Below are 26374 nucleotides of genomic sequence, written 5' to 3' on the forward strand. Positions count from 1 at the left end.
ATCTTTATTTCTAATCCATCCTGCATACCACTTCAGAGTTAATCCCTCTAAATCACTCTTACCTTTATTCAAGAACTTTCAGTAATAATTAGAAGCTAACACTAATGGAGCTCTAAACCATGTGTCCAGGACTATACTGAACAATTTAAATGAATTTTCTAATTTAATCCTCCCAGTTATCCAATGCGGTAAACTCTATAGTTCTTTCCCTGAAGATGGGAAACTTGGCTTAAATGGATTCAATAACCTGCCCAAAGTTGCTGAGCTTCTGAGTGGCAATACTAAGACTCAAACGCAAGCTTTGACTACTGCAGTATTTCTGCAGAGATACAACTGGTCTAATAATCACTTAGGGAACTTGTTTAAAAAAAAAAAAACACAAACAGCTAATTGGGCACAATGTCAAGGCACACACATCAGAATTTCCAGGGTGAGTCTCTGACTCACACCAGGTTTAGGAACCACAAGTTAACTTTCCATTTCCTAGAGAATGGAGTATATTTCCTATGTCTAAACTACTTCTCACAGCAGGATACTAGGATAAAGGCAAAATTCCTTAATATGGCCTACAAAGTTCTTCACTGTCTGTCACTTGATTGACCTTTTTTGGTCCAGTCTTGCCCCAAGTTCCCTTTTTGTTTCAGTCTCCCCTATTCATCATGGGCTTTCCTTCATGGGATATTTGCACATGCTATTCTTTGGTCTAGAATGCTCATTCCTGCTCCCCTTGTCTAGTTAATTCTTGCTCTTCTTCAGGCTTCAGCATAATGGACACTTCCTGAGAGAAACTTTCCTGACTTTCCTCTCTAGGTCGAATCCCTAGTTATAACCTCTCATAACTATGGACCACATTTACAAATTTAAAAAAATTTATGTGATAATCTCTCATTATAAACTATAAAAAGGCAGGTAATATACTTGTTTTTGCTCATTATTGTATTCCCAGTGCCTAGTTTAGTGCCTGTTGCATAAATACTGCCTGTTCAATAAATATTTGTTGAAGGAATAGATTCAAGGCCTTTTAAACTATTCCTTATTTAAACAACCAAGTGTATTTTTCACTCTTACTCAACAAAGACCTATAGTTCTAGTAACAGGTTAACTCTTCTCTGTACATCTTTTCATCCTTATCCTGACCCAAGATCTTTCTCCACCTCCTCACCTATATACACTTACAATTTACCTATTCACTTAGAATTCCTCCTACCTCCTAAATTTCCTTTGTTTCACACAGTTCTCTTTAATACATCAGGCCCTAACAAATGCCTCTAAACTTCTAAATCACTTTGTATTTCCATGCCATTCATTTGGTACTTCATGTGCTGCATTATGTAATATTTCATATTTAATTACCTTGTTTTATTTTTTTGATGGTATATTTATCTTTCAGAGTGCATGAGCCCAGAAGCGGGGGGAAGGGCAGTGGAAGACGAAGAGAGAAAATCCTCAGGCAGACTCCCCACTGAGTATAAAACCTGATGTGGGGCTTGATCCCACAAATCTGAGATCATGACCTGAGGTACAATCAAGAGCTGGACACCTAACCAACTGAATCACCCAGGTGCCCCTGCTTTTTGTTTTTTTGTTTGTTTGTTTGTTTTCTAATATAACCACTGTTAGGGAGTTTGTATGTTCTTAAACAGTAATTTAATTTACTACTGGAGTACCCAGGCATGTCATAAGTCTGCTGTAAACATTTGTGAAATGAATTAATGAAGAACTTTCTGCAACCTGGAATGTGTCAGCCTGCAGTTATCAACAAGTTTAGCAAATGACAATTCTCTTTGTAGGGCACCTGTTTATTTTATACTATTTCTCTATGTAATACTTCCAGGGGTCGTTTTGGCAGACAGTTCAAAACAAGCATGATGGAAAAATATTAAAGTAAGATACTATTTTAAATTTCCTGACATATTAGAGTGGTTCTGTACTCAGGGATTTCTAAATCCATAATAAAATTATTAATATATTTCACAACTCTCAAGGATTCCATAACTCTCTTGGCCGAGTGAATATCATTCACGACAAACCTTTAACCCTATGTAAAATGCAGTACATTTCAAATTATTTCCCCCTTTGGTGAGACTAAGATCTAAGTAATTAAGACTTTGTTTCTTTGAAGATCAGAAAGTAAATTATAATTCCAATTATCTGATTTATTATAATTCCAATTATCTTATTTATTTGAGAGAGAGTACATGTGCGGGGGGCGGGGGGGGGGGAGGGAAAGGGGAGAGAGACACAAGCCAAGCCGACTCCATGCTGAGCACCAAGCCTGAGACAGGAGTCCATCTCAAAATCCTGAGATCACCACATGAGTCTAAACCAAGAGTTGGATGCTCAATCAGCTGGGCCACACAGTGCCCTGTGTCTTATTTTTATTTTTATTATTTTTAAAAAATATTTTATTTATTTATTTGACAAAAAAAGAGAGCACAAGCAGGAGGAACAGCAGAGGGAAATGGAGAAGCAGGCTCCCAATGAGCCGGGAGACCAATGCAGGTGCTCCATTCGCGGACCCTGGGATCATGACCTGAGGTGAAGGCAGTAGCTTAATGGAATGAGCCACCCAGGTGCCCACTGAGTTTTATTTTTAAATGCAAGAGCTGAGGACAACAAAGTCGACAGATAATATTAAAATTCAGGCTATATGTGTCACCCATTTCAAATGCAAGGAATTAATTTATTTCATGAGTTTTATCAGTCATGACTTTTGCCCATACTAATTAAAATATTTAAAAATTAAAGTTTGATAATAAAGATTTATGAGTTATCTATTTATCCATTTCTCTTTGGATGTCCTTATGAACATTTTATATGGAGCTAATTTTTTATGGAGCTAATTTTATATGGAACTAATTAATTACTCTTTTACCAGCTTTATTGAGATATAATTTACATACCATAAAATTCACCGATACTAAGTGTACAATTCAATTTTTTTAGTATATTTAAAGAGCTGTGCCACCACTAGAATCTAATTTGATTTTACACTATTTTTTTAATTGCAATATAATGCACAACATTGTATAACTATTACCGCTCTAATTCCGGAACATTTTTTTCACCCCGAAAAGAAACCTTGTACTCATTAGCAATCTCTCCCCTTTTCTCTTTTACCCCTCCACCCCTACGTAATCACTAATCTACTTTGTTCCTATGAATTTTTTCTTAATATTTAATATAAATGGAATCATACAACAAATATGTGGTTTTTGTGACCAGCTCCTCTCACTTAGCATATTTTCAAGACTTACCAATGTTGCTGCATGCATCAGAACTTCATTCCCTATTATCTAATAATATTCTATTGTATAGATGTACCATATCTGATTTATCCTTTCATTAGTTGATGGATATTGAGGTTGTTTCCACTTTTGGGGCTATTAGGGATAATGCTGTTATGAACATTTGTATACAAGTTTTGTCTAGACATGTTTTATTTCTCTTGGGTAAAAAACAAGGAGTGGAATTGCAAGATCAGGTGCTAATCACTGTTACGATGAATAACATATTTTTTTTTTCTATTCCAAAAGATTTCTGACACAGCCAGGAAACAGACTTTTCATGGAAATCTAATATAAAATCCTTTTTTTTCCTTTAAAAAATAAAGTTATCTGTACACAGCTTCTCTATCAACAAAACTGCATATTACTTTCCAATTTAGGGTTCAAACAGGAATTATCAAATGAGGTGAGAACTTTTAGTATAAGTCATAAAAGTAGATGACGTTTGCACTAGCCTACTTAATCAGTATGCTGGGATCAAATTATATTTTTTGAGCAGGATGTATATATTCCTCTCCTTAGTGGACAACTGCTTAAGAGATAAATACACAGTAAGGGAAGGCTTACCCAGTAGGAGGAGCAATAAATAGGAATTTAAAATATCAAACACCCTGAGTAAACTAAATTCTTATTTCCCTCCACTAGCGGGGGCCTGTTTTACATTTCGTGAGAAAAAAGGTGAATCGTTACTTATAGTCATGTAAATTCCCAAAGCCTTTCATAAAAGCATCTTGCAGAAACTGGAGCCCAAATAAACTTCTGTTCACATGTTTTCTTTGTTTGTTTGTTTTTTTCTTTCTGGCAATGTAACTCTAGAATTAGGAGCTGATTGTAAAATTCCACATTAAAAAAAGAGGTTAAAGACACATTTTAATTTTAAAGAAAAAGCAAACACCTTGCAGCAGAAATGAGGCATAATCAAGGGAAAACTACCAGACGTCCTACCAATTACAGCACCGGAGAACGCCACAGGTCATCCAAAAGACGCATTCGTTTTAGCCAACAGCTCTTTCCTCCCGCCAAAGCTGTCCCTAGAGCGTCAAAGAATAACCCAACGAGTGATCGATGATTTTTCCCGTTTGATTCCCCTCCGCCCCCCCCCCCCCCACACATCCACCTGCTTGGAGGTGTCAAAGCGACTGGAAATGGTTAACAGGGACCAGCAGCAGAGAGAGAAACAAACACCCCTGACAACCCACAGCTGAGTAAGCAAGAGCTGTTTATTCACGAACATGTTCCATTTGGAGACTGTCGGCGAGCCCTTGAAAGACCAGGCACATTTTAGAAGGCTCCTAGAGAGGGAGAGAATAATCTTTTCTCCCCCGCCACTCCCCCAAAACACACACTGAGAAGCTCCGGTGGGAACCATCTGGTCTAAGGCAGCCTCCCCCACCCTCCCCGACCCTGTAGGAATACCCTCCCGCACCAGTGCATCCGACCCCTTGCGCGGTTGTGTAACTCCCCAAAATGAGCTCAGACGCGGCAGAGGCTGGCCCCAGCCCGAGGGCTTCTGAAGGCGCTTCTGCCACCTCCACCCGCCACGGCCCGCCCCGACGCCACGACCGGGGCTGGGGACCCTGATGAGAAATGGCCCTTTAGCTCTCTTCCCTCACCTGGGTCGGTCCCACCTGAGGGCAAAAACTGAGAAAAGAAACAGGCAGGAAGGGCTGACCTTGTTGCTACTGACAGTGGAGCGGCACATCCTGCAGCTTCCTGGAAAGCGGCCCGAAGGACATATTTCCCCCTGGAGGAAGGAAACGGGAGGGCGCCGGCCGGGCGGCGGCGGGCTCGGCGGCGGTGGTCAGGGCGGGCTGTGCAGCCTCTAGCGGGGACGGTCCGAGGACTACATCTCCCAGGCTGCTCTGGGCCTCCTTGCGTCGTGACCCCGGCGCGCACGGAGGCGGTGACTCTTACCTCACAGAGGTAGCTCCTCCGCCGGCAGCAACTCGGCTCCCGCGGTCCATGGACCGGAACCCCGGGCCGACGGGCAGGAACCCGGGCCGCTTTCGCCGCCTCCCCTCCCCAGACTCCTCCTCCTCGCTCTCCACCGCCTCCTCCGGACGCCCGCAGGACGCGCACCGCCGCCTCCGGGCTAGCGGAGCCACCCCAGGAGGCTGGGCGGCGGGTTCGCGGCTGCCGGAGGACTGAGGCCTACTCCGCCGCCTCTCAGTGCTATTGTCCCTGGGCCGGGCCCTGACCAGGTCCACTGGGGAGGGCCCAGTGTGCCGGCTCCGCGAAAGATGCCGGACCAAGCCCTACAGCAGATGCTGGACAGGTACGGTCAGCTTTGGGGAAGAACGCGAGCCGCGGGTCCTCGCTCTTACTCTGGCCCTTCCCGAGCCCGGCCTCGAGCCTCTCCGTAAGCGGAGCCCGGCGTGCCGGGAGGAGTTCCACGCCTGGGGGACGGTGTGAGGGGCGGAAAGTTTGGAGTCGGTGCTGGGGGAGGCCAGAGCGGGTGGCACGGGTGCTTCGACTTAAAGCGAAACTTAGGGAGTGGCGACTAGTTTTGTTGGGACGCTCTTTTGAAGTGAGGGGGGTTTGGGTTAGTCCACAGAATTAGTTTCTTTTTCGGTTTCCTACACTCCTCCCCTCCCCCAAAACTATGTTGTAACGTGTTTGTCAGCGATGTCACTGGCAAGAACAACCAGACTATCTTTTAGGGGAGTGATCTCCTGCAGTTTTAAGACTCTTTCCAAAAACCAAGGGTAAGCATTCTTTTGGGAAGCCTGAGAGTCTGATTTCATTCCTCCTTACCCCCTCCCGTCCCATCCCCACCCCCAAACTGTAAGGTCAAACCTATTCACAAGGGAGCTTTAACGGTCAGACCAGAGTAGAGGTTATGGAAAACAGCCACATGAGACCAGCCCTGAACAGTTACCATATTTTATGATTCGTTGAGTTCACTGAAAAAGTTTTGCCTTATACCGAGGCTAGTGGCCCATTTCTGGGGGGCTCCTGTCTGTGAAACTCTTGTTGTGAAGTCGGTTGCACCGCCCTCTGCTGTTCAGATTCTAGTTCATGGGTTCTACCATGAGTTTTGGAGACTCAGTCTACATTTCTCCCTAGCCAGGTCTTAAAATTCCTGGCATAGCCAGTGCTGCAGGCTAATGCGTGATGTTTGTGGTTAAATTGTCGACAGACCACTTGGCACCTTGTTAAGCAGGTGGTACACTTCTTTATGTTGAGTAAAGATCCAACTGTAAGAAGTTAAATGAAAAGCTTCCCTTAACTGAGATTATACCCAGATAAAAGCTGTTTGGGTCAGCCACACCCAGAACACAAATCACCCAAGAGTACATCTCCTCCCAGAGTGACAGACATTTCCTCTGGAGCTTAGAATTTTGAGACACCCATGTTGATAAAAGTCACGTTACTTACTTTATTCAGTTGGGATGACCCAGTCATTAATCCAGCCGTTGTTTGAGGTCAGCATTCAGATCAGGTTGTATTGACTACCCCCTTTTTAATGTAAGTAATTCATAAGCTCCTAGAAGATAGAAACTTCCCTATTATTTATCTTAAATCCTAGAACAGAGCCTGGTACTGAATAGATCATCAGTAAGTATTTGATGAACAAATGTATGAACTTTTTTGTCATTTTCCCCAGTTGTCTAGGGGTCTGATAAGTTAGTAGGTTTTTCCGTCATTATAATTTAGCATACTGGCAAATTGCAAAGGATTACAAATGCCTAAAGGAGACCTCCTCATTCCACTGCCATTTCCAATCAAATGAGACCCTATTCTGTTGCAGGATATATTGTAATTAGATTTTTTTTTTCCTTTGAGTGTCTGCTGCTTTCAGTTTTACATAGATGACTTTTGGAAGGGTTTTTGTGTCTAAAAGATGACCTGGCTTTTCTATGTTCTTTGGAGATTTCCATAAAAATAAAAAGCCAAGGATTTCTGAGGCACTTACAGCTTGTCAATAGAACCTTGGAATTCTGTGTTTACTTAAGCTGATGGCTGTAATACTGAGTAACCCTCATATTTTGTACCTTTTTGAGATATCTTTTTTTTTTTTTAAAGATTTTATTTATTTATTTGACAGAGAGATCACAAGTAGGCAGAGAGGCAGGCAGAGAGAGAGTAGGAAGCAGGCTCCCTGCGGAGCAGAGAGCCCAATGCGGGGCTCGATCCCAGGACCCTGAGATCATGACCTGAGCCGAAGGCAGCAGCTCAATCCACTGAGCCACCCAGGCGCCCCCTTTTTGAGATATCTTAACATAGATTCTTAAGATAACATTCAAAGACTTATTATTTTAGTAGTTTGCAACCTGGCTTCACATTAGAATCACCTGGAGAGCATTTTAAAAATATGCATGGATAGCACCTGGGTGGCTCAGTTGGTTAAGCATCCAACTCTTGATTTTGGCTCAGATCATGATCTCAGGGTCTTAAGATCAACTACACCCCCCCCCCCCCCACCATAGGCTCCATACTCTGCTGGGAATCAGCTTGGGATTTTCTCTCCCTTGCCTGCCCCTCCCCTCCCCCATACACACACACTTTCTCAAATAAGTTTTTAAAGATTTTCAGTTTATTTATTTGAGAGAGTAAGAGAGCACATGAGCAGAGGGAGAGGGAGTAGCAGATTCCCCTGCTGAAACAGGGAGCCCAACCCTGGGAATCATGACATTAGCCCCAAGGCAGACACTTAACCAACACTGCCACCCAGGTGCCCCTAAATAAGTACATCTTTAAAAAAATACATGGATGGATGCCTGGCTTTGCCCAAGACCAGTATGATCACAAATTTCTAGAAGGATGGGGCCTGAAATAAGGGATTATTTCATGATAAGAGTACAGATTCATGAGAAAAGTTTGGGCTTAGAGACCGTAATTGTGAAATTTTCATTTTACCCCTAGTAAGCAGCAAAATGTGATTTTGGACTTAAACTCTGAGGCTGTCCATTCTCGTTTATAGAATGAGAATATCCAGGGTCCCTGGGTGGCTCAGTCAGTTCAGCATCTGTCTTCAGCTCTGGTTGTGATCTTGGGGTCCTGGGATCAAGCCTCCCTGTCAGGCTCTCCGCTCAGCAGGGAGTCTGCTTTTCCCTCTCCCACTCCCTCTGTGCTCTCTCTCCCTCTCTCTCAGACCAATAAATCTTTTTTAAGAAAATGAGAATATCCTACCTTGCAGGCTTATTTCAAATGAGAGCACATGCAAGCACTTTATTTTTTTATTTTTGTTTTTAAGATTTTATTTATATGACAGAGATGACAAGTAGGCAGAGAGGCAGTCAGAGAGAGAGAGGGAAGCAAGCTCCCTGCTGAGCAGAGGGCGCATCCGGGACTCAATCACAGGATCCTGAGACCATAACCTGAGCTGAAGGCAGAGGCTTAACCCACTGAGCCACCCAGGTGCCCCATGTAAGCACTTTATAAAACAAAATGCTACTCATGTGTTAGGCATATAGAAGGTACTTAAGATTCTCCTGTAATCAGCCGTTGTGGCAATACTCCCGCTGCCCCGCCAAAATCTCCTTCATATTTACTGTCATCTTAATGTGGGTTGGCCCTGCATACAAATTGAACACAGAGATACTTGATTGATTCATTTGAGCAATACGGATAAGCCCAACAGATTAAAATGTGTCAGCCTACTAGGGTTCATAATTCTTGCAATGAATTTGGCTTCTCCCTAATTAGTTTTTAGGTGGCAGTTTTTGAGGGATAGAATTTAGCTCAGAAACCTGCCCATATGTTTATTTCTCTGATGAAGGTTTTATCCTTGAGAAGATTAAGGAAATATGTGTAACACAAATACTTTTCTGTTGCTTCTGGGTTTACAGTTGGGTGTTTGGTAGTGAATAAGTATTTGTATTTATTGAATTTGTATGGTAAATATTGACTGCCTACATATACCCGGTACCATTCTAGGTTCTTTGTATCTATAGTGAACATAACCAAAAATGCTCATATGGAGCTTAAATTCTAGTGGAGATTGTGCTTAATTGTAACATGGATTGTGTGCATAGTCTATACTACTTATTCTTTCAGGGTTTTAAAATTAATGGCAGCTTATTAATAGCTGAAGTCGAATTGCCTTGTCCTTTGTGGATAAATTAGTTTAGTAATTGTTCGTTTATCTTGATGAATTTTATTGCAGTATTTGTAGGTGGAAAGTGTATATATAATGTTTTGATTGTCTTTCATTCTTAAACTTATTATTCAAACCTTTTAAATTGCTGTGGGTAAACAGTTTTTGAGAGTAGTGGGAAAGGGGATGACTTTCTATTTTCATGAGTGATTTGAGATCACAAATCACACTGCCCTGAAATTATAAGCATTTATAAACTCAGATGCTTTATGTCATTATTCTGTCACCATCTATTTTCTTGATTTCGCTTATGTTTTTCAAAATTAGGATTAAATGTATGGAGAGTACAGAGAATATTGTAACAAACTGCAGGAATGGGCCTTATGTTTTTTTTGTTTTTTGTTTTTTTTTTGGGGGGGGGCCTTATGTTTGAAACCTGGGCCTGCTGAGTTTTGCTTCTGGAAACCTGACTTAAGTATGTAAGTCTTACAGTAAACACTCAGGAATTTCTTGAGGTTGTTTTGCATCACTTGCTTGTACCTGAGAGTAGGCAAGGCACTTAGCCAATGTTCCAGAACAGTCATATGGGAGGGAAAACGGAGAGAAGAATCTCTTGCTGCCCCTCTCCTGCAGTGGCACAAAGTGAGTTAGAATCCTCACTCTGTGAGTGTTAGCAACCACAGATGCACATCCCTTTGGAGGATATAGACTATTCTGATAGGAACATATACCATATTATCTTCAGATTTATACAATCATTTCTTAGTTTCCATTAAAGCAGTTTCTCATTTTGTCAGTTGGCATCTTTTCCTCGGTGACATCACTATCCCATTTTGACAACTATAGACCAATATCTAGAATTAAAAACCATAGCAATTAGTTATATTTACTTCTATTTGTATGTTAAAAGTGGAAACATTATAGAAAAAGTCCCCTTTGATCACACTCATTAGTTCCATATCTTCTCTCCATCCCTATGGCACCATCCTAAATGGGTTTAACTTCTTCCCGTCTCCTTCGTTTAATGCTTTTATTTATACCGTATATATAAAATGGTTTTTTTCCCTAAAATTTAAATATATCAGTCTATAATTTGCTTTTTTAAATACTATTCTGAGTTCTGTGATACTCAAGAGAATACATATATACTGTGATACTCAAAAGAATATATATAATATTCATTGGATTGACATATTTTTTAATCTATTCCCCTGGTTATGATACTTAGGTCCTTATTTTCTCTTTATCAGCTCTCCGTATAATTTGACTTTGATTCCTTTTTATTGTCACTAATAATTTATTTTTTTTCCTTTAAGATTTTATTTTAGAGTGAGAGCTGAGGTGGGGGGCAGGAGGAGAGGGAGAGAGAGACTATTAAGCAGGCTCCTCACTGAGCATGGAGCCCAATATGGGGCTTGATCTCATGGCCCTGAGATGATGACTTGAGTGGAAATCAAGAGTTGGAAGTTTAATCAACTGAGCCACCCAGATGCCCTGTAAAGGTCTCCAGTAATTTCTTAACCAGTAAACCTAATGCCTTTTTTGCTTGGTCCTCATATCCTTGACATATATTTAATGAAGATGAAACTGATGATTGCCACCCCCTAACTTCTTGAAAATATATTACACCATACTATTTCTCTATCTTTGACTTTTCTCCCTCTCATATATTACCTTACCTTTACTCCCATCAATCATGTCAGTATGGTTTAAGCCTCAGCACTTAACATTCCTCTGAGTGTACCCACTTTCTATCTCACTTTCACCTCTATTTGAATAACTCCCAGATGTGTGTCTTTATTCCTGACCACATTCCCATTTTTCACTTTCTCTTTCCTAGCTGGCTAATAGACATTTCCATTTTGTATATTCATGGTATTATTAGCACCTTAACGTATCTAAACTAAACGCCTGATATTTCCCTGGGTTTTACTTTTCTTCCCAAGTTTTGGATTTTGATTAGACCATCCTTGTAGTCCACCAACCATGAATTTTTTTTTTTTTTTTTGCTTCTTCCCTCCAAATTCACTCATCGAATATCACAGATTGTTCTTTCTTTGGTTGTACTTTTTCTCTTCCAGTTTGACTTAATAGAATAGTACCAGAATTGGCCAAGGCATGATTATAATCATCCCATTTCCATTGCCAGTCTGTACATCACCTATAGGATAAAATATAAACTTTCAAGGCCATAATGAAAGGGTTTATATCTATTAATGTAATTCATCCTCAACCTACCTTAATCATACTCCTCTGCATTCCATTACATTGCCCTCTGGATATATCCTGTGCTTTTTTTTTTTTTAAAGATTTTATTTATTTATTTGACAGAGATCACAAGTAGGCAGAGAGGCAGGCAGAGAGAGAGGAGGAAGCAGGCTCCCTGCTAAGCAGAGAGCCGGATGCGGGGCTCGATCCCAGGAATGGTCCTGGGATCATGACCTGAGCTGAAGGTAGAGGCTTTAACCCACTGAGCCACCCAGGCACCCCAGCCTGTGCTTTCTTTTTAACGATTTTATTTATTTAGAAAGATCATGTGTGCATGCGGGTAGAGGGGCAGAGGGAGAGAAGGGACCCTTAAGCAGACTCCCTACCGAGCACAGAGCACCATCTGGACCTTGATCAGAACCCTTAGATCATGTCCTGAGCTGAAACCAAGAATTAGATTGCTTAACTGATTGAACCACTCAGACACCCTGATATCCTATGCTTTCTTTTCCTTATTTTTGTTTTAGGTGACTTCCTCCATTTTAACGCCTGGCTAATTCTTAACCCATCTTAAGAATTCAGCTCAAATATCACCTTGAAGCATTACATAGCCCCTTTAAGCAGAATGAGTTGCTCCCTTCCTATGTTTCCATATAAGCTTTATACATTTATCATAGTAAACCACACTGTATTATAATTTTATAAACGCACTTATCCCATGTCTCAGAGTCTTCTGCACAAACTCATTACCACCACCACCACCATGCGCAATCACCTGGAAGTTCATTGAAAACAGAAACTGTTCTCTATTCCTTTTACCCACAAGAGCCTTGGAGTACATTGGAGACACTGTTGAATCTGTGCCTTTCTTTACATTCTTTATTACGTATCAGTGCTTAGAATAATCTTGCAAAAGCACCATTTCAGACACAGAGTATGACTGGCACCAACTACCTTTTTAAAACTTTTCCTTTAAGGATGAGAATATACATATCTGTTGCCCAGGACAAACTGATTTGCTCACTGTCCTCTGAACACAAAATGTTCTTTTTAGCATCTTGCCTTTCAAAGTTAAACCCATTCTTTTTTTTTTTTTTTTTTTTTTTTTTTTTTTTAGTTAAACCCATTCTTGACCCACTTCAGGTTCTGCCTCATTTACAAAGCTTTTCTGGACATTTTAGGCAGAAATATTTTCCCCCTCTTCTCCAGACTTATGGAGTGATCCTTTACATGCCCTACATACATACATGACTCATAACTCCTTACATGATGAAAGTTGATGAGAGATGGTAATATTTTTATGGCACAGTGGAATAGATTGGAAGGAATGTAGATCTCTGGTGAAAGCTCCTTATGACTGCTTAAAAGTACCTTAGCAAAAATGAAACAATTTCTTATACTGGTTCTAATGTCCTATGAAATAAGAAATGGAAAACTTCGCGGAATTCACTATACATATGGCAGCATTGTATAGTGAAAAAGCCAGTGTTTTGGAATTGAGGCCTAGGTTGCATCTGTGCCTCTATGAGGCTTTGGGCAGATTACTTAACCTTTTGGGCTTTTGTTTACTTATTTATTTAAGATGGAAATAATTATGCTTGAAGCTAGTGAGGGGCAGCTGGGTGGCTCAGTCAGTTAAGCATCTGCCTTTGGCTCAGGTTATGATCTTGGGGTCTTACTCGCCAGGGAGTCTGCTTGTCTCTCTCCCTCTGGCCCTTCCCTCACAATGCATGCCTGCTTTCTCCTCTCTCTCTCTCATAAATGGAGAAAAAAAATTTTTCTTAAAAAAAGAAAAGAAAAACTAGTAGAAAGAAAAGACAGTGGAAGAAAATGAATTGAGAGGACTTAAAGGAGTATCTTTTTTTTTAAAGATTTTATTTATTTATTTGACAGAGATCACAAGTAGGCAGAGAGGCTGACAGAGAGAGGGGGGGAAGCAGGCTCCCTGCTGAGCAGAGAACCTGGTGTGGGGCTCGAACCCAGGACCCTGGGATCATGATCTGAACCGAAGGCAGAGGCTTTAACCCACTGAGCCACCCAGGCGCCCTTTAAAGGAATATCTTAAGCAATGGTGGTGGCCTGTTGAAAAATTGGGGGGGATGATTAGGGATCCAGGACTTTTTCAACTGAGTAAGAGAGTGCCGGGCAGGATTGCTATATGTGCAAATTTAAGTAACAAAGTGTATCTAAAATCCAGCTAGGCATAGATGTAAAGTTGACACCACCTTTCTAATCTTTATCAGTGCCATTACTGCTAGTGTTCATTTGGTCAATTGGAGAGGTGCAGAGGGAGAGAGAGAAACTTCAGTAGGCTCCATGCTCAGCACAGAGTGCGATCCCCGCCAAACCTCCTTCCCTCCTAGGGGCTTGCTGTCAAAACCCTGAGAACATGACCTGAGCTGAAATTAAGAGTCAGAAGCTTAACTGCTGCCAGGCAATTCTTAAGCAGTTTTATGGTAACTTGTTTAATCCTTTACAGTAAGGGATCTTAACATTAGACCTTTTTTATGCAGAGAACTCTTTTGGCAGACTGGTTAATCCTGTTGGTTCCTGCTCAGAATGTTTTGAAAGAATGAAGCAAAATATATAGTATCAGAAATGAAACCAGTTATGTTGAACTATAGCAAATCGACATATTAAAAATCTGATGTAGTAATATGAGCTTTAACAGCTTAAAATATAAGCTCTGTTGGTTGGTCTGAGAACTAAATTTAAATTAGCAATGAGCTAAATGTTCTTTTGAGATATGCACATCTAGCTGTAAAGTAATATGAAAATTTCTGGTCACTGTACTAATTTCATAGTATTACTCTGGTTTGCTTACATTTACCATTGGAAGAAATTAAATTTTATTTAGAGGTTAGCAAAAACCATATGTAATTTCTTTCTCCATCCAAATTTGCCAAACTCTGTAAGTTTTCATGGACCCCAGATTACAAACCCCTGCTTTATAATACAAGCAATTCTATCATTATACCTATAGTAAGTGATGAGCAAGAATTTGAACTCCAGCAGTCAGGCTCCAAAGTCCAGGTTCTTTACTCAGAACATCCTGAAATCACATAGTCTTTCCCCCAAATTTAGCTAGCTCTTTCTGGGGCGGCGGGGGGGGAGTGTACTTAAGCATTTTACTTACTATTTAATTAAAAACAAAATAATTTTAAAAGTTTACATTGATTATTTCTGTATTATGGTAAGTCGAGGAGATTTACAAAGGAAATAAAGAAGGAAAAAGGAAAGAAGGATGGCTAGAGCAGATTCTCCAACTTCAGCTCACTTCAGATCACTTACTAGCAGGTGGTCAAAAAATAAAATGTCAACAGTTCCTCAAAAAAATTAAAAATAGAAATATCAGATGTAATCCAGAGTGCCTCTTCTGGTTGTATATACCTCAAAGAATTGAAAGCAGTATCTCAAAGAAATGTTTGTATACCCATGTTCATAGCTGCTAAATATGGAAGCAACCCAAGTATCTATTGACCAGTGAACAGATAAGCACAATGGAATATTATTCAGCTTTAAAAAGGAAGGATATTCTGCAGTATGCTACAACTTGGATAAACCTTGAGAACAATATGCTAAAGTGAAATAAGCCAGTCACAAGACAAATACTGGATGATTCCATTTATATGAGGTACTTAGAATAGTCAAAACCATAAAGACACTCTAATGGTGGTTGAGGGGAAGAGAGTGGGGAGTTGTTTAATTAGGTACAGAGTTTCAGTTTTATAAGATGAAAAGAGCTAGAAGATGGGTGGATATGATGATTGCACAGCACTGTGAATGTATTTTTTCTTTTTAAGATTTTATTTATTTGACAGAGAAAGGGAGAGAGAGAGCACAAGTAGGGGGAGTGGCAGAGGGAGAGGGAGAAGCAGACTCCCTGCTGAGCAGGGAGCCCGATGAGGGACTTGATCTCAGGACCCTGAGATCATGACCTAAGCTGAAGGCAGATGTTTAACCTACTGAGCCACCCAGGCACCTAAACATGGTGAATATGTCTAATACCACTAAACTATACACTTAAAAATGGTTAAGATGGTAAATTTTATATGTATTTTACCACACTAAAAAAGAAAAATAATTAAGCTTTTTGGGGGGGAGGACAAAATTTTAAAATGTAATTTCAAGTCCTACTCCCAGAGTTTCTGATTTTGTATGGGCTTCGGTAGGACCTGAGAATTTGCATTTCTAGTAAGTTCTCAGATGATGTTTGTGCATCACATTGAGCAGATTGGAGGATGGAAGGGGGACCAGGGGATCACTTGAAGAGAAACTTAGAGTTTGGTCAGAAATTATAACCTCTTCTTGAGTATGGACTTTGAAACATTTTTGGCTTTATTCTTTGAAATGGGAAATAGGCAGTTATTCTAACTTCTTAGGATATTCAGAATACATCCCATAAATTACAACATTAAAATTATAGCAACTTGAATTAAAGTAGAATTGTTATATTGACACTAAAATGCAAATATTATGGCATCATCAGTAAAAATCTTTAATTTCAAAATGTTGGGGTTTATCTTTGTTGTTTTTAATCTAAGAAAAGCTTGAAGACGCAAAGTACTTGCAGTGGGAATTAGGTTTATTTAAGACTTTTCTGTTCAAGTTCTAGTAAATAGGAAACAAAGCTGTTGACAAAAAATACTGTGTGTACTTATAAAAGCTGTTCAGAGTTTATATCATATGATTGTTCTGGGGCTGTCTCTTATATCTAGTTTTTCACACTCTGTCAAGATTGGGTTTTGCATGGTGGGGAATGTGCCCCAAACTGACTAAACTTAAAAAAAAAGAAAGAAAAGAAACAACTATAGGTTTATGTAAGTGAACAGTGCAGAAGTATATTTAGCTTTAAGCACAGCTTGATCCATGTCTCAAAACAATCAGTTTCTATCTTTCAGCTTCCTCTGGGTTCTTTAGGCTCCACATGGTGGTTCTCCTGGCAGTAATAGTCTTACACTTTCGTTTAGCTTCACACTTTTTCCTTCAAGCTCATTAGAAAAAAGAAAGCCTGTGTACCAGCTTTCCCAGCAAAAATTCCAAGATTCACTCTGGTAAAACCAGCTTTATGGGCCCAGTCTTCAATCACTGTAATTTGGGGGTGGGATATGCCCTTAAACCAATCTAAAGATTACTTTCCTGGAACTGGGGATGGGGGAGGACTAACTGCCTAAACCACATACGGGACTGATGTTAGAGGAAAGGGTGGTTTTCCATAAAAAGCATGGGATACTGTTTGTTCCTAAAAGAGAAGAGAAATCGTGGTGTTCATTAAACCACAAGTTTCTTCTCTGTCCTCCATTATGAGATCTTGAGAAACTGTAAACCCATCATTTCCAGTCACCACTTTCTCTCTAAAAGGAGGGAAGCGGGGAATTAGGGGATAAATAACCCAAATAGATGGCACCAAGAAGGGAGTAAGGTATGGGGAAGGAAAGAGGGAAAGCATAATTATAAGGCCGCCTCAGCTGATGTCCCTGGTCAGTCTCTCAGAAGTTTTATTTTTTTTAAAGATTATTTATTTATTTATTTGACAGACAGAGCTCACAAGTAGGCAGAGAGGCAGGCAGAGAAAGAGGAGGAAGCAGGCTCCCCACGGAGCAGAGAGCCCGATGTGGGGCTCGATCCCAGGACCCTGGGATCATGACCTGAGCCGAAGGCAGAGGCTTAACCCACTGAGCCACTCCGGCGCCCCAAGAAGTTTTAAAAAAATGAGGGAAGAAAGGATTCATAAACAGATACATTTTGTTCCTTCCCCTGTTTTCCAGCCCTGAAGACTAGTAACTCAGGCTTATATAGGCTGTTTGCCTAAAAATATTTATGTGACCATTTATATACTTTAAGTTAATTTGCCATGTGCTTGGCCCTTTTATCAAAGACTAATGTTCTTTACATATTAGGTAGATTAAACTCATTTATCTAGTAAGGTTGTAATCAGTTAATAAATTCTTTAGAACTTAACATTTTCTGTACTGACACATATTTTTAAAAAATAGCAGTTATTTCTAACTTAAACACATCCAGTAAACGTTTCCTTCATACATTTTTTATAAGATTTTTATTTATTTTATTGTTTATTTTGAGAGAGAGAGAGAGAGAGACAGACGGATTGAGAGAGATCATGAGAGGGGAGGTCAGAGGGAGAAGCAGACTCCCCATAGAGCTGGGAGCCCGATGCATGACTCGATCGCAGGACTCCAGGACCATGACCTGAGCCGAAGGCAGTTGCTCAACCAACTGAGCCACCCAGGCGCCCTCCTTCATACATTTTGCTTTCACCAACCTCTACTTTTTTTTTCCACCTGCCATTTTTCTTTCCTTTTTTTTTTTTTTTTTTTAAAGAATTTATTTTATTATTAGAGAGGACCTGTGAGCCAGTGGGAGGAAGGGCAGAGGGGAGGGAGAGGGATAAGCAGAGTTGATGCTGAGCATGGAGCCCTACACAGGGCTCTATCTTACAACTCTAAGATCTCGGCCTGAGCCCAAACCAAGAGTGGGATGCTTAACCGAATGAGCCACCCAGGTACCCCTCACCTGCCATTTTTCTATACCAACTGTTCTCAGACTTGACCTCAGGATCACCTTCACAGAAATCAAGGCACTCTTCCTCCAGAGTTTGTGATTCACTAGCTCTGGGGTTGAATTAGAGAATTGCAGGATACCAACTGATGCTGAAGCTGCTGGTCCAGGAAACATCATTTCAAGAATCTCTGTAATCACCTGTCCCTGACTCTGCTCATTTCAATAACTCCTCCCTGAAGCCTTCTCTGGTCTATCCAAATTGATCCGTCAACTTCTTAAAATGGATATACCTATGGTAATTTCACTGGATCCTTAAAATCTCTTATCTCCTAGATGTGGCCATAATTAAGTTATAGGATTTTCCAAATAGATACAGTGTTGCATTTATTTTATTTGTGCAACAACATGGACCCAGTGAATAGTCAGTAAATGTTGCTGGCAACATGTGTACTATTAGAAAATTCTATTACATATTTATCTGTATCTAAACTATAATTTTTAAATGAAGTAATTTGGTGTTGTCAAAAGTTTAGTATTTGATCTCAAATGACTGTCATCAGATTATGACGCCAGTGTAATGACGAATAAAGAGAAAATGGATACAGTAAATTGGTAGATTTGAGAATATTGGTATCAATAAGGTTTCTTTTAATATCTCCTCTGTAAGATAATTTCAATTAATCTGTAATGAGCATTAGCTTCAAAACCCAAATTTGTAAACTGTATACTATCACTGTGAATCAAACAATGAAAGCAAGGTTATTTGTATTAGCACTTTATTTTTTTTTGAGATTTTATTTATTCGATAGAAATACAGCGAGAGAGGGAACACAAGCCATGGGAGAGGGAGAAGAAGAGGGAGAAGCAGGCTTCCTGCTTAGCAGGGAGACTGATGTGGGGCTCACATCCTAGGACCCTGGGATCATGACCTGACAAGAAGAGAGACACTTAAGAACTGAGACACCCAGGCGCCCTGTATTAGCACTTCTTATTGGGCTTAACTCCTAGTAAGTTTCCATAAAAATCATATGGAAAATAAATAATCATTCAACTACCTTACCTGTCATAGTTGTGAAATAAGAAGAAATACCTAAATAGCTTTAAATGTCAGTTGAGTACCTTCTAAAAAGTAAAACTATAAAAAGTGTTCAGGGGTATACTGATCTTACCTTTGAAATGCATCAAAAAAGAAAATGGATTGATGAAAGAATATGTAGTAAAGCACATACAAAGCAAAATGACAAGAATTACAGAATTTTAGATATTGAGAATATGGGTAATCACTGAACATGTTTTCAGCTTTTTTTGAAAGTTTGAAATTTTTCATAGTAAAATTTTATGAAAAATAACCTTAATACTAACTAGAATTTATGGGGACTATAGCTTTACAAGTATTTGCATTAGATTGAAATATGAAACTGCCATTTACATAGGTCAAAAACAGATAAATACAGGCAATTTCATTTGGTTCAACCTAGTATTAAAGTTATTCTGAGTAGATATATTTTTTTTTTAAAGATTTTATTTATTTATTTGACAGAGAGAAATCACAACAAGGCAGAGAGGCAGGCAGAGAGAGAGAGAGAGAGAGGGAAGCAGGCTCCCTGCTGAGCAGAGAGCCCGACGTGGGACTCGATCCCAGGACCCTGAGATCATGACCTGAGCCGAAGGCAGCGGCTTAACCCACTGAGCCACCCAGGCGCCCCTAGATATATTTTTACAATTAATTTTTTTCCTGATGACTAAAATTATCTTTATTCAGTTCACCTTAATACTGACTAGTAATGCTAACCTAGGTGTGCTTAGCTACATATGCTCATTGTTGGAATGAAAAACTTAAAAGAACCTAGAATTTTGTATTATGTATTGTTACCAAAACTATATATTTCATATCCCAGAGGTATACAAATACATTTACAAAATTACCTCATCTGTGGGTCGCATACATACTAACACTTCAGTTACCCAAGTCTGTTTGCTCTCTACTTGCCAATTGAAGTTTTATGGATATCTTCATAGATTATATAGTTATATACCAGTCATAACGTGGATGGTGATGATGGTTGCACTACGATATGAATGCACTTCATGCTACTGAACTACTCTTAAAAATGGTTAAAGTAATAAATTTTAAGATTTAAAAGATGGGGGCGCCTGGGTGGCTCAGTGGGTTAAGCCGCGGCCTTCGGCTCAGGTCACGATCTCAGGGTCCTGGGATCGAGTCCCACATCGGGCTCTCTGCTCAACAGGGGGCCTGCTTCCCTCTCTCTCTCTCTGCCTGCCTCTCTGCCTACTTGTGATCTCTTTCTGTCAAGTAAATAAATAAAATCTTTAAAAAAAAAAAAAAAAAGATTTAAAAGATGGAGAGGAGGAAGGGGCACTCTTGGATAACCATAGGATAGTATGAGAGCCCAGAAAGCTTGGCTGAGGTGGGTCAGAGTGCCAAAGAAACCAACCTACCTACCTACCTACCTACCTACCTACCTACCTACTGTCTTTACCTAAGTTATATGAAACCTGACTGAAAGCTGAGTAAAATCACAATTTTGGATGTTGTTACTATGAATTCAGTTAAGCTTTTTTCCCTATTCTAATTGGAAAATCTTAGTTGGAACACACAATTACAATTTATGTTGTTCTACAAGGACTGGAGACTTCGAGTATCTATAGTACCTGATTATATAGTCTTTCCCATTGAGCACAGTTAAGCTGGTTGTTCTGACAGAAGCCACTTATCTAATTAAATGAAAAATACACAGTAAGTAGCAGGCTTTAATTAGCAGTTTCCAGTTGTACAAACTTTAATAGAGGGAAGAGTGAATGGTCTGAGTTAAATTGGATTTGCCCTAGTGGAGATTAGTGTCATACCTTTTGTCATTTGGGAGAAAAAAATAAAGAATTGGAACTAATCCCACAAGAACAATTTAGACTTCATGACGTACTTTTTTTTTTTTTATAAGATTTTTTTTTTTTCTCTTTTAGGGTTTCCTGGGTGGCTCAGGACTTGATTTCATCTTAGGTCATGATCTCAGGGTCGTGGGATCAAGTCCCTTATCCGGCTCTGTGCTCAGTAGGGAGTTTGCTGGAGATTCTTTCTCTGGGAGGGGGAGGGAGAATGAGTGTGCATACAGGTGTGAGGGGGGGGTAGGCAGAGGAAGAGGGAAAGAATCTTAAGCAAACTTCCCACTGAGCACTGAACCAAATCAAGAGTTAGATGCTTAATCAACTGAACCATCCAGGCGTCCCCATGAAGTACTCTTAAAAGCAAAATGGGAAATGTTTTAAAATTAACCATCTCAATAGAATTTTAATATAAGCAGTTAGGATTTTTAATATAAGAGTTGAGACTTCTGGATTTCAAATATAATAAATATAATTCCACAGAAAAGGAAAACCACTCATACCTGTAGTGGAAACATTCAGGCCCAAATATACCATATCACTATACTAAAACAGTTGATCCTGATGTCTTCACTTCTTCCCTTTGTGCTCATTTCAAAAACTTAATAATCTTTCTCTCTTCTCATAATCACACTTTACCAGAAATGTTTTTTTTCCTCAGTTGAAAATGGAATGAGACCATAGTGAAATTATTTGTGTAATACTTTAATTTTACACAAATACTTTTATTTGTGTAATACTTTTAGTATTATGTATTTAATACTAATTAAAAATACTTATTAATACTAATTAAAATACATATTAATCTATTTAGTATTATGTATGTAAATATTGTGTAATACTTTTAGTTTGAAGATGTTAAGAGGTTAGTGCTGTTGAAATGGGGAAAATTCTGAATTTCACATATTCCTGTGCTTACCACTCCTCGAAGAATGATTAGGTCTTATAAAACAAAAGCAGCTTGAGGGTTGTCATTTGGGCTCTGATTCATAAGAGAGTGAAGAATTATTAGAAAGATAGAGGAAATTAACATAAAAGCAAAATTCAGAAAACAATAGATTCTGCAGAAGAATACCAGAAAAAGCAGAAAAAGAAGAAACTGCTCTATTGGAAATGTATTGATTGTTTCGCCTCCTTGGTATTTAAATGTAAAGTAGAGTTTCTATAATATAAAATAGTAGGCTCATCCCATTAAGTTAGAGCTACAGTGGAAAGAAGACTGGGGTCTTAAAAGTAACATCATTATTTCTCTTTTAATTTACAGAAGTTGCTGGGTGTGTTTTGCCACTGATGAAGACGATAGAACAGCTGAATGGGTGAGACCATGCAGGTGTAGAGGATCTACAAAATGGGTTCACCAGGCTTGTCTGCAGCGCTGGGTAGATGAAAAACAAAGAGGAAACAGTACAGCCAGAGTGGCATGTCCTCAGTGCAATGCTGAATACTTAATAGTTTTTCCAAAGTTGGGTAAGCACCTTAAAAACAACAGATATATGTGATGTTATTTTACATAACTCTATGATCTCAGGTTTATTTTAAAGTGACCCATCTGTTTACTTCTTTGTAAATTTCTTTTTCTGTTTCCTCTCTAAATTGTTATTTTGTTAACAGTTTACATTATCTTTAATATATCCTCAAATCCACCCATTTTTGTGTTAAATGTTTTTATTTTGGTTGAGTGGCTAAGAAACTTGGACATCTGATTCAGTGGATAAAATAAAAAAACAAAGCTATAATAAAAAAGCTGACCAAAAGAGCCTTATTCTGTGGCAACCATTGATGTAGGAGAAAGAAAACAACAATGTGTTCTGATATTTATCCTTAATTCTTCTATTAAGGAATAAAAGTAGGAAAGTTAAAGACTTAATAGTGTTAATCTCATCTTTGGAATCCAATTTATGTGGTTGTCCTTCATGAAAACTGCTTTCTTCTTTCGGCAACTTGGCAGGCAAGGAATAACCAAAGATCTTTTAGGATGGGGCTAGCGTTTAAAAAAAGTAGAGCACACTTTTTTAAGGAAGCTGTAACTAAGGCTGATATTTAGTTACCGTGTTCTGTTACAGCCATGTGATTATGAACTGGTGTCTGTTTGATGTTTATGCCATACCAGTTGTTAAACATTTTTATGCCACCCTTGACTGTAATCAAGAGATCTTTGAAGGCACTTTGGTTTCTGGGAAGGTCAGAGAATGACTTTCATGGGGAAGAGAGTTCAAGGAGAAATTTGAAATAATTATTAGATGTGTGTTTTCTAGGTGCTATACCGAAATGAGCCCTCTTTAAAAAAAAAAAAGGCAACATAAATGCAGATAATGAAGTGCTTTTCTAATGTGAGGCAGTTAATAATAAGGGCAAACAAAATTTCCTTGGTTGTCTGTATTTCTCTAGCTTAATTCATAAGGAATATGAAGGAAGAAATAATACTTCTTAGGAAAGTAGAGAAAGTACTATATCTCAAATGTTTAGAATTTGTGACCACATGATGGGTCTTCATGTACACCACGGATTTTAGATAAAGACAAAGTAATCCAAAAGTTGAACCTTGAACAATACAGTGGTTAGGGACACTGATGATCCCCCCACCCCCACCCTCCCACACAGTTAAAATTTCACCTACAGGGGGATGCCTGGATGGCTCAGTTAAGCATCTGACTCTTGATTTTCACTCAAGTCATCCCCTCAGGGTTGTGAAATTGAGCCCTTTGTCTGCTCCATGCTGAGCAGGGAGCCTGTTTGAGATTCTCTCTACCCTCTGCCTCTCCCCACTTGTGTGGGCTCACTGTCTCTTAAAAAATAAAAATATTAAAAATTCACCTATAGGGGCGCCTGGGTGGCTCAGTGGGTTTAAAGCCTCTGCCTTCAGCTCAGGTCATGATCCCAGGGTCCTGGGATGGAGCCCCGCATCGGGCTCTCTGCTCAGCAGGGAGCCTGCTTCCTCCTCTCTCTCTGCCTGCCTCTCTGCCTACTTGTGATCTCTGTCTGTCAAATTAAAAAATCTTAAAAAAAAAAAAAAATTCACCTATAGTTTTTGACCCCCCTAAAACTTATCTACCAATAGCCTTACCACTAATATAAATGTTGATTCACACATATTTTATATATTATAATATACTGTATTCTTACAATAAAGTAAGTTAGAAAAATGAAAATGTTAAAATCATAAGAGAGGGGCACCTGGGTGGCTCAGTCAGTTAAGTGTCTGCCTTTGGCTCAAGTCATGATCTCAGGGTCTTGGGATTGAGCCTCAATCCTGGGATTGAGCAGGGATTCTGCTTTGTCCTCTCCCTCTCTCCCCTGCTCCTGCTCTCGCTCATGCTCTCTCTCCCTCTCAAGTATAATAAAGTCTTTTTTAAAAATCATAAGAGAAATACATTTATAGCTTTGTACTGATTTTTTTTAAAGATTTTATTCATTTATTTGTCAGAGAGCGAGCAAGCGTACAAGTAGGCAGAGACTGAGAGAGAAGCAGGCTCCCTGCCAAGCAAGGAGCCTGATGCGCGACTTGATCCCAGGACCTGGGATCATGACCTGAGCCAAAGGCAGCGGCTTAACCAACTGAGCCACCCGGCATCCCAATAGTACTATACTGATTTTATTTTTTTTTAAATCCATATATAAGTAGAGCCACACAGATCAAACCATGTTGTTCAAGAGTCAACTCTAATATTAAAGCAATATTCTAAAATAATTTAAACATGAGGAAAAGCAATTACTGCTGCATTCTTTCACCACACTGATACCTAGCTCATTAAAGTCAAAGGTTTCCTATTTAACTGCTTCTTTTCCTACCCTTTAATTCTACTGATAATTCAACTTTTCAGCTGTAGGTTTTTGAGAATAGCAGCAAGTACAAGATGATGAGACGTTTTAGATGTTTAAATGGATGCATACAAAAATGACTGCAAGAATTCTCACTGAAAATTACATACATTGTTAGATGAGGCACTGAGTTGACAAATGAATTGCACTCAACAGTGAGGCTAAATATTTCATTTTGGAAGAAGGCAGTGGGTAAATCTGTCCTTGTGGGTGTTTTCAGTTCTAGGAAATAAATTTTTAGGTCTAATGTGGTAATACGATTTTTAGATATACCTAATACTAAGACATTAGGGTTTTGTTTTTGTTTTTAGCAAGGGAAGAAAATGGGTTGGTGTTGAAAAGGTCAGACTATTTGGTTAAGCCATTTATATCATGATTTGGTCTTTATATTTTACCTTTTTTAAAAGATTTAATTTATTTTAGAGAATGTGCATGTGCTTGTGAGCAGGGAGGAGGGAGAGAATCTTAGGCAGACTCCACACCCACCATGGAGCCCGACACAGGGCTATCTATATCTTACAAACCTGAGATCATGACCTGAGCCGAAATGAAGATTCAGATGCTTAACGGACTGAGCGTCCTAGGCATCTCTTCCAGGCAGTTTTTAACACTGACTCAAGAACACAAAACTTGCCAATGCCAGCGGTTGTCTATAAATGAAGCCATGTGTGAATTAGCTTTCAGGTACCATACTCTTTCTTGCAACACAAATGGCTAGTGCTCTTGGCCCTGATCCCAGTATACCTTTTCAAATCAAGTTCAAAAATAATTGTTGGTTAAAAGGAAATCCCTTCTCTATAGCATGTTTTCACTGATGATCAGTTAAAAGTTGCATGTATTTCTTGATTTACATATTATGTAAATGCCAAGAGTTGATTCATACTCTGAACACTAGTGGTTTCTTTCAGCCATAAAACAAAATATTTAAGTACATCTGTGATAGTAATTGGTCTTCCTTGCTGTATACCAGACATATGATGTACTGCGATGTCATTTGATGATAGACTTTTGCCAGCAGATTGTTTTCTCTTTTAGCATATTCATGATTAATTTTGCACTGGCCATTTATACCTGTTTTTTAAAAAATAAGTTGAAGTTCCTTTGACTCAGTTTTTAATCTTTGTTTTCAGACAAAATTCATAATGCAGGCTTTGATTGCAGGCTGGAGTGGTTGAAAATTGTGGGAACGCTTCAGTTCTTATCCCTGTTTTATAACATTTCAGTCCCTGTTTAATGTGTTACAGTACTGTGGGAACAAGGAGGTGCAAACTAATCCTAATTCACTGGTCACAGCCCATTTCTAGATCACACTATTTTCACTCTGATACACCATTTATCATTTATGACATTCTGAGTTAAAAGTGTTCCTAGAACTTTCAGTCTTCAGTGAACATTTGAGGCATTGGTTATCTTTCTTAAGTTTAGGATTTAACACATGATGATATTAACAAAATCTGTGTTTAACCAATGTAAACAACTCACATAATGTGAAGGTTTATTGACTGAAACAGAGTCCCCTCTTAACTATTCTTGTAGAGTACATGTGACCCTGAAACATAACAATTAAAAGGATTTTCTGGAAATTCATTATTTTACT

At 39.2% G+C, this 26374-nt stretch overlaps 2 protein-coding genes across 12 annotated transcripts in view; one reads left to right on the forward strand and one right to left on the reverse strand.

Moving 5' to 3' along the window:
• Nucleotides 1-5295, reverse strand: part of CPEB3 (cytoplasmic polyadenylation element binding protein 3) — a 195285-nt gene extending 189990 nt beyond the window's left edge. For 7 of the 11 annotated variants that reach the window (XM_046026525.1, XM_046026535.1, XM_046026534.1 and 4 more), the window contains exon 1: nucleotides 4960-5171. The gene's annotated coding sequence lies outside the window, so the exon portion shown is untranslated. Of the gene's footprint in view, nucleotides 1-4232; nucleotides 4319-4959; nucleotides 5172-5201 lie in introns of those variants that run through there. The other 4 variants (XM_046026529.1, XM_046026523.1, XM_046026526.1 and 1 more) reach the window with 2 other exon arrangements.
• MARCHF5 (membrane associated ring-CH-type finger 5) overlaps nucleotides 5246-26374 on the forward strand; it is a 48733-nt gene continuing 27604 nt past the window's right edge. The window contains exons 1-2 of the mRNA XM_046026536.1: nucleotides 5246-5562; nucleotides 22223-22425. Of these exons, the coding sequence (XP_045882492.1) occupies nucleotides 5528-5562; nucleotides 22223-22425 (238 nt within the window). The 5' untranslated portion in view covers nucleotides 5246-5527. The remainder of the gene's footprint in view (nucleotides 5563-22222; nucleotides 22426-26374) is intronic.

Source organism: Meles meles, chromosome 13, assembly GCF_922984935.1.
Source record: "Meles meles chromosome 13, mMelMel3.1 paternal haplotype, whole genome shotgun sequence".
Lineage (NCBI taxonomy): Eukaryota > Metazoa > Chordata > Mammalia > Carnivora > Mustelidae > Meles > Meles meles.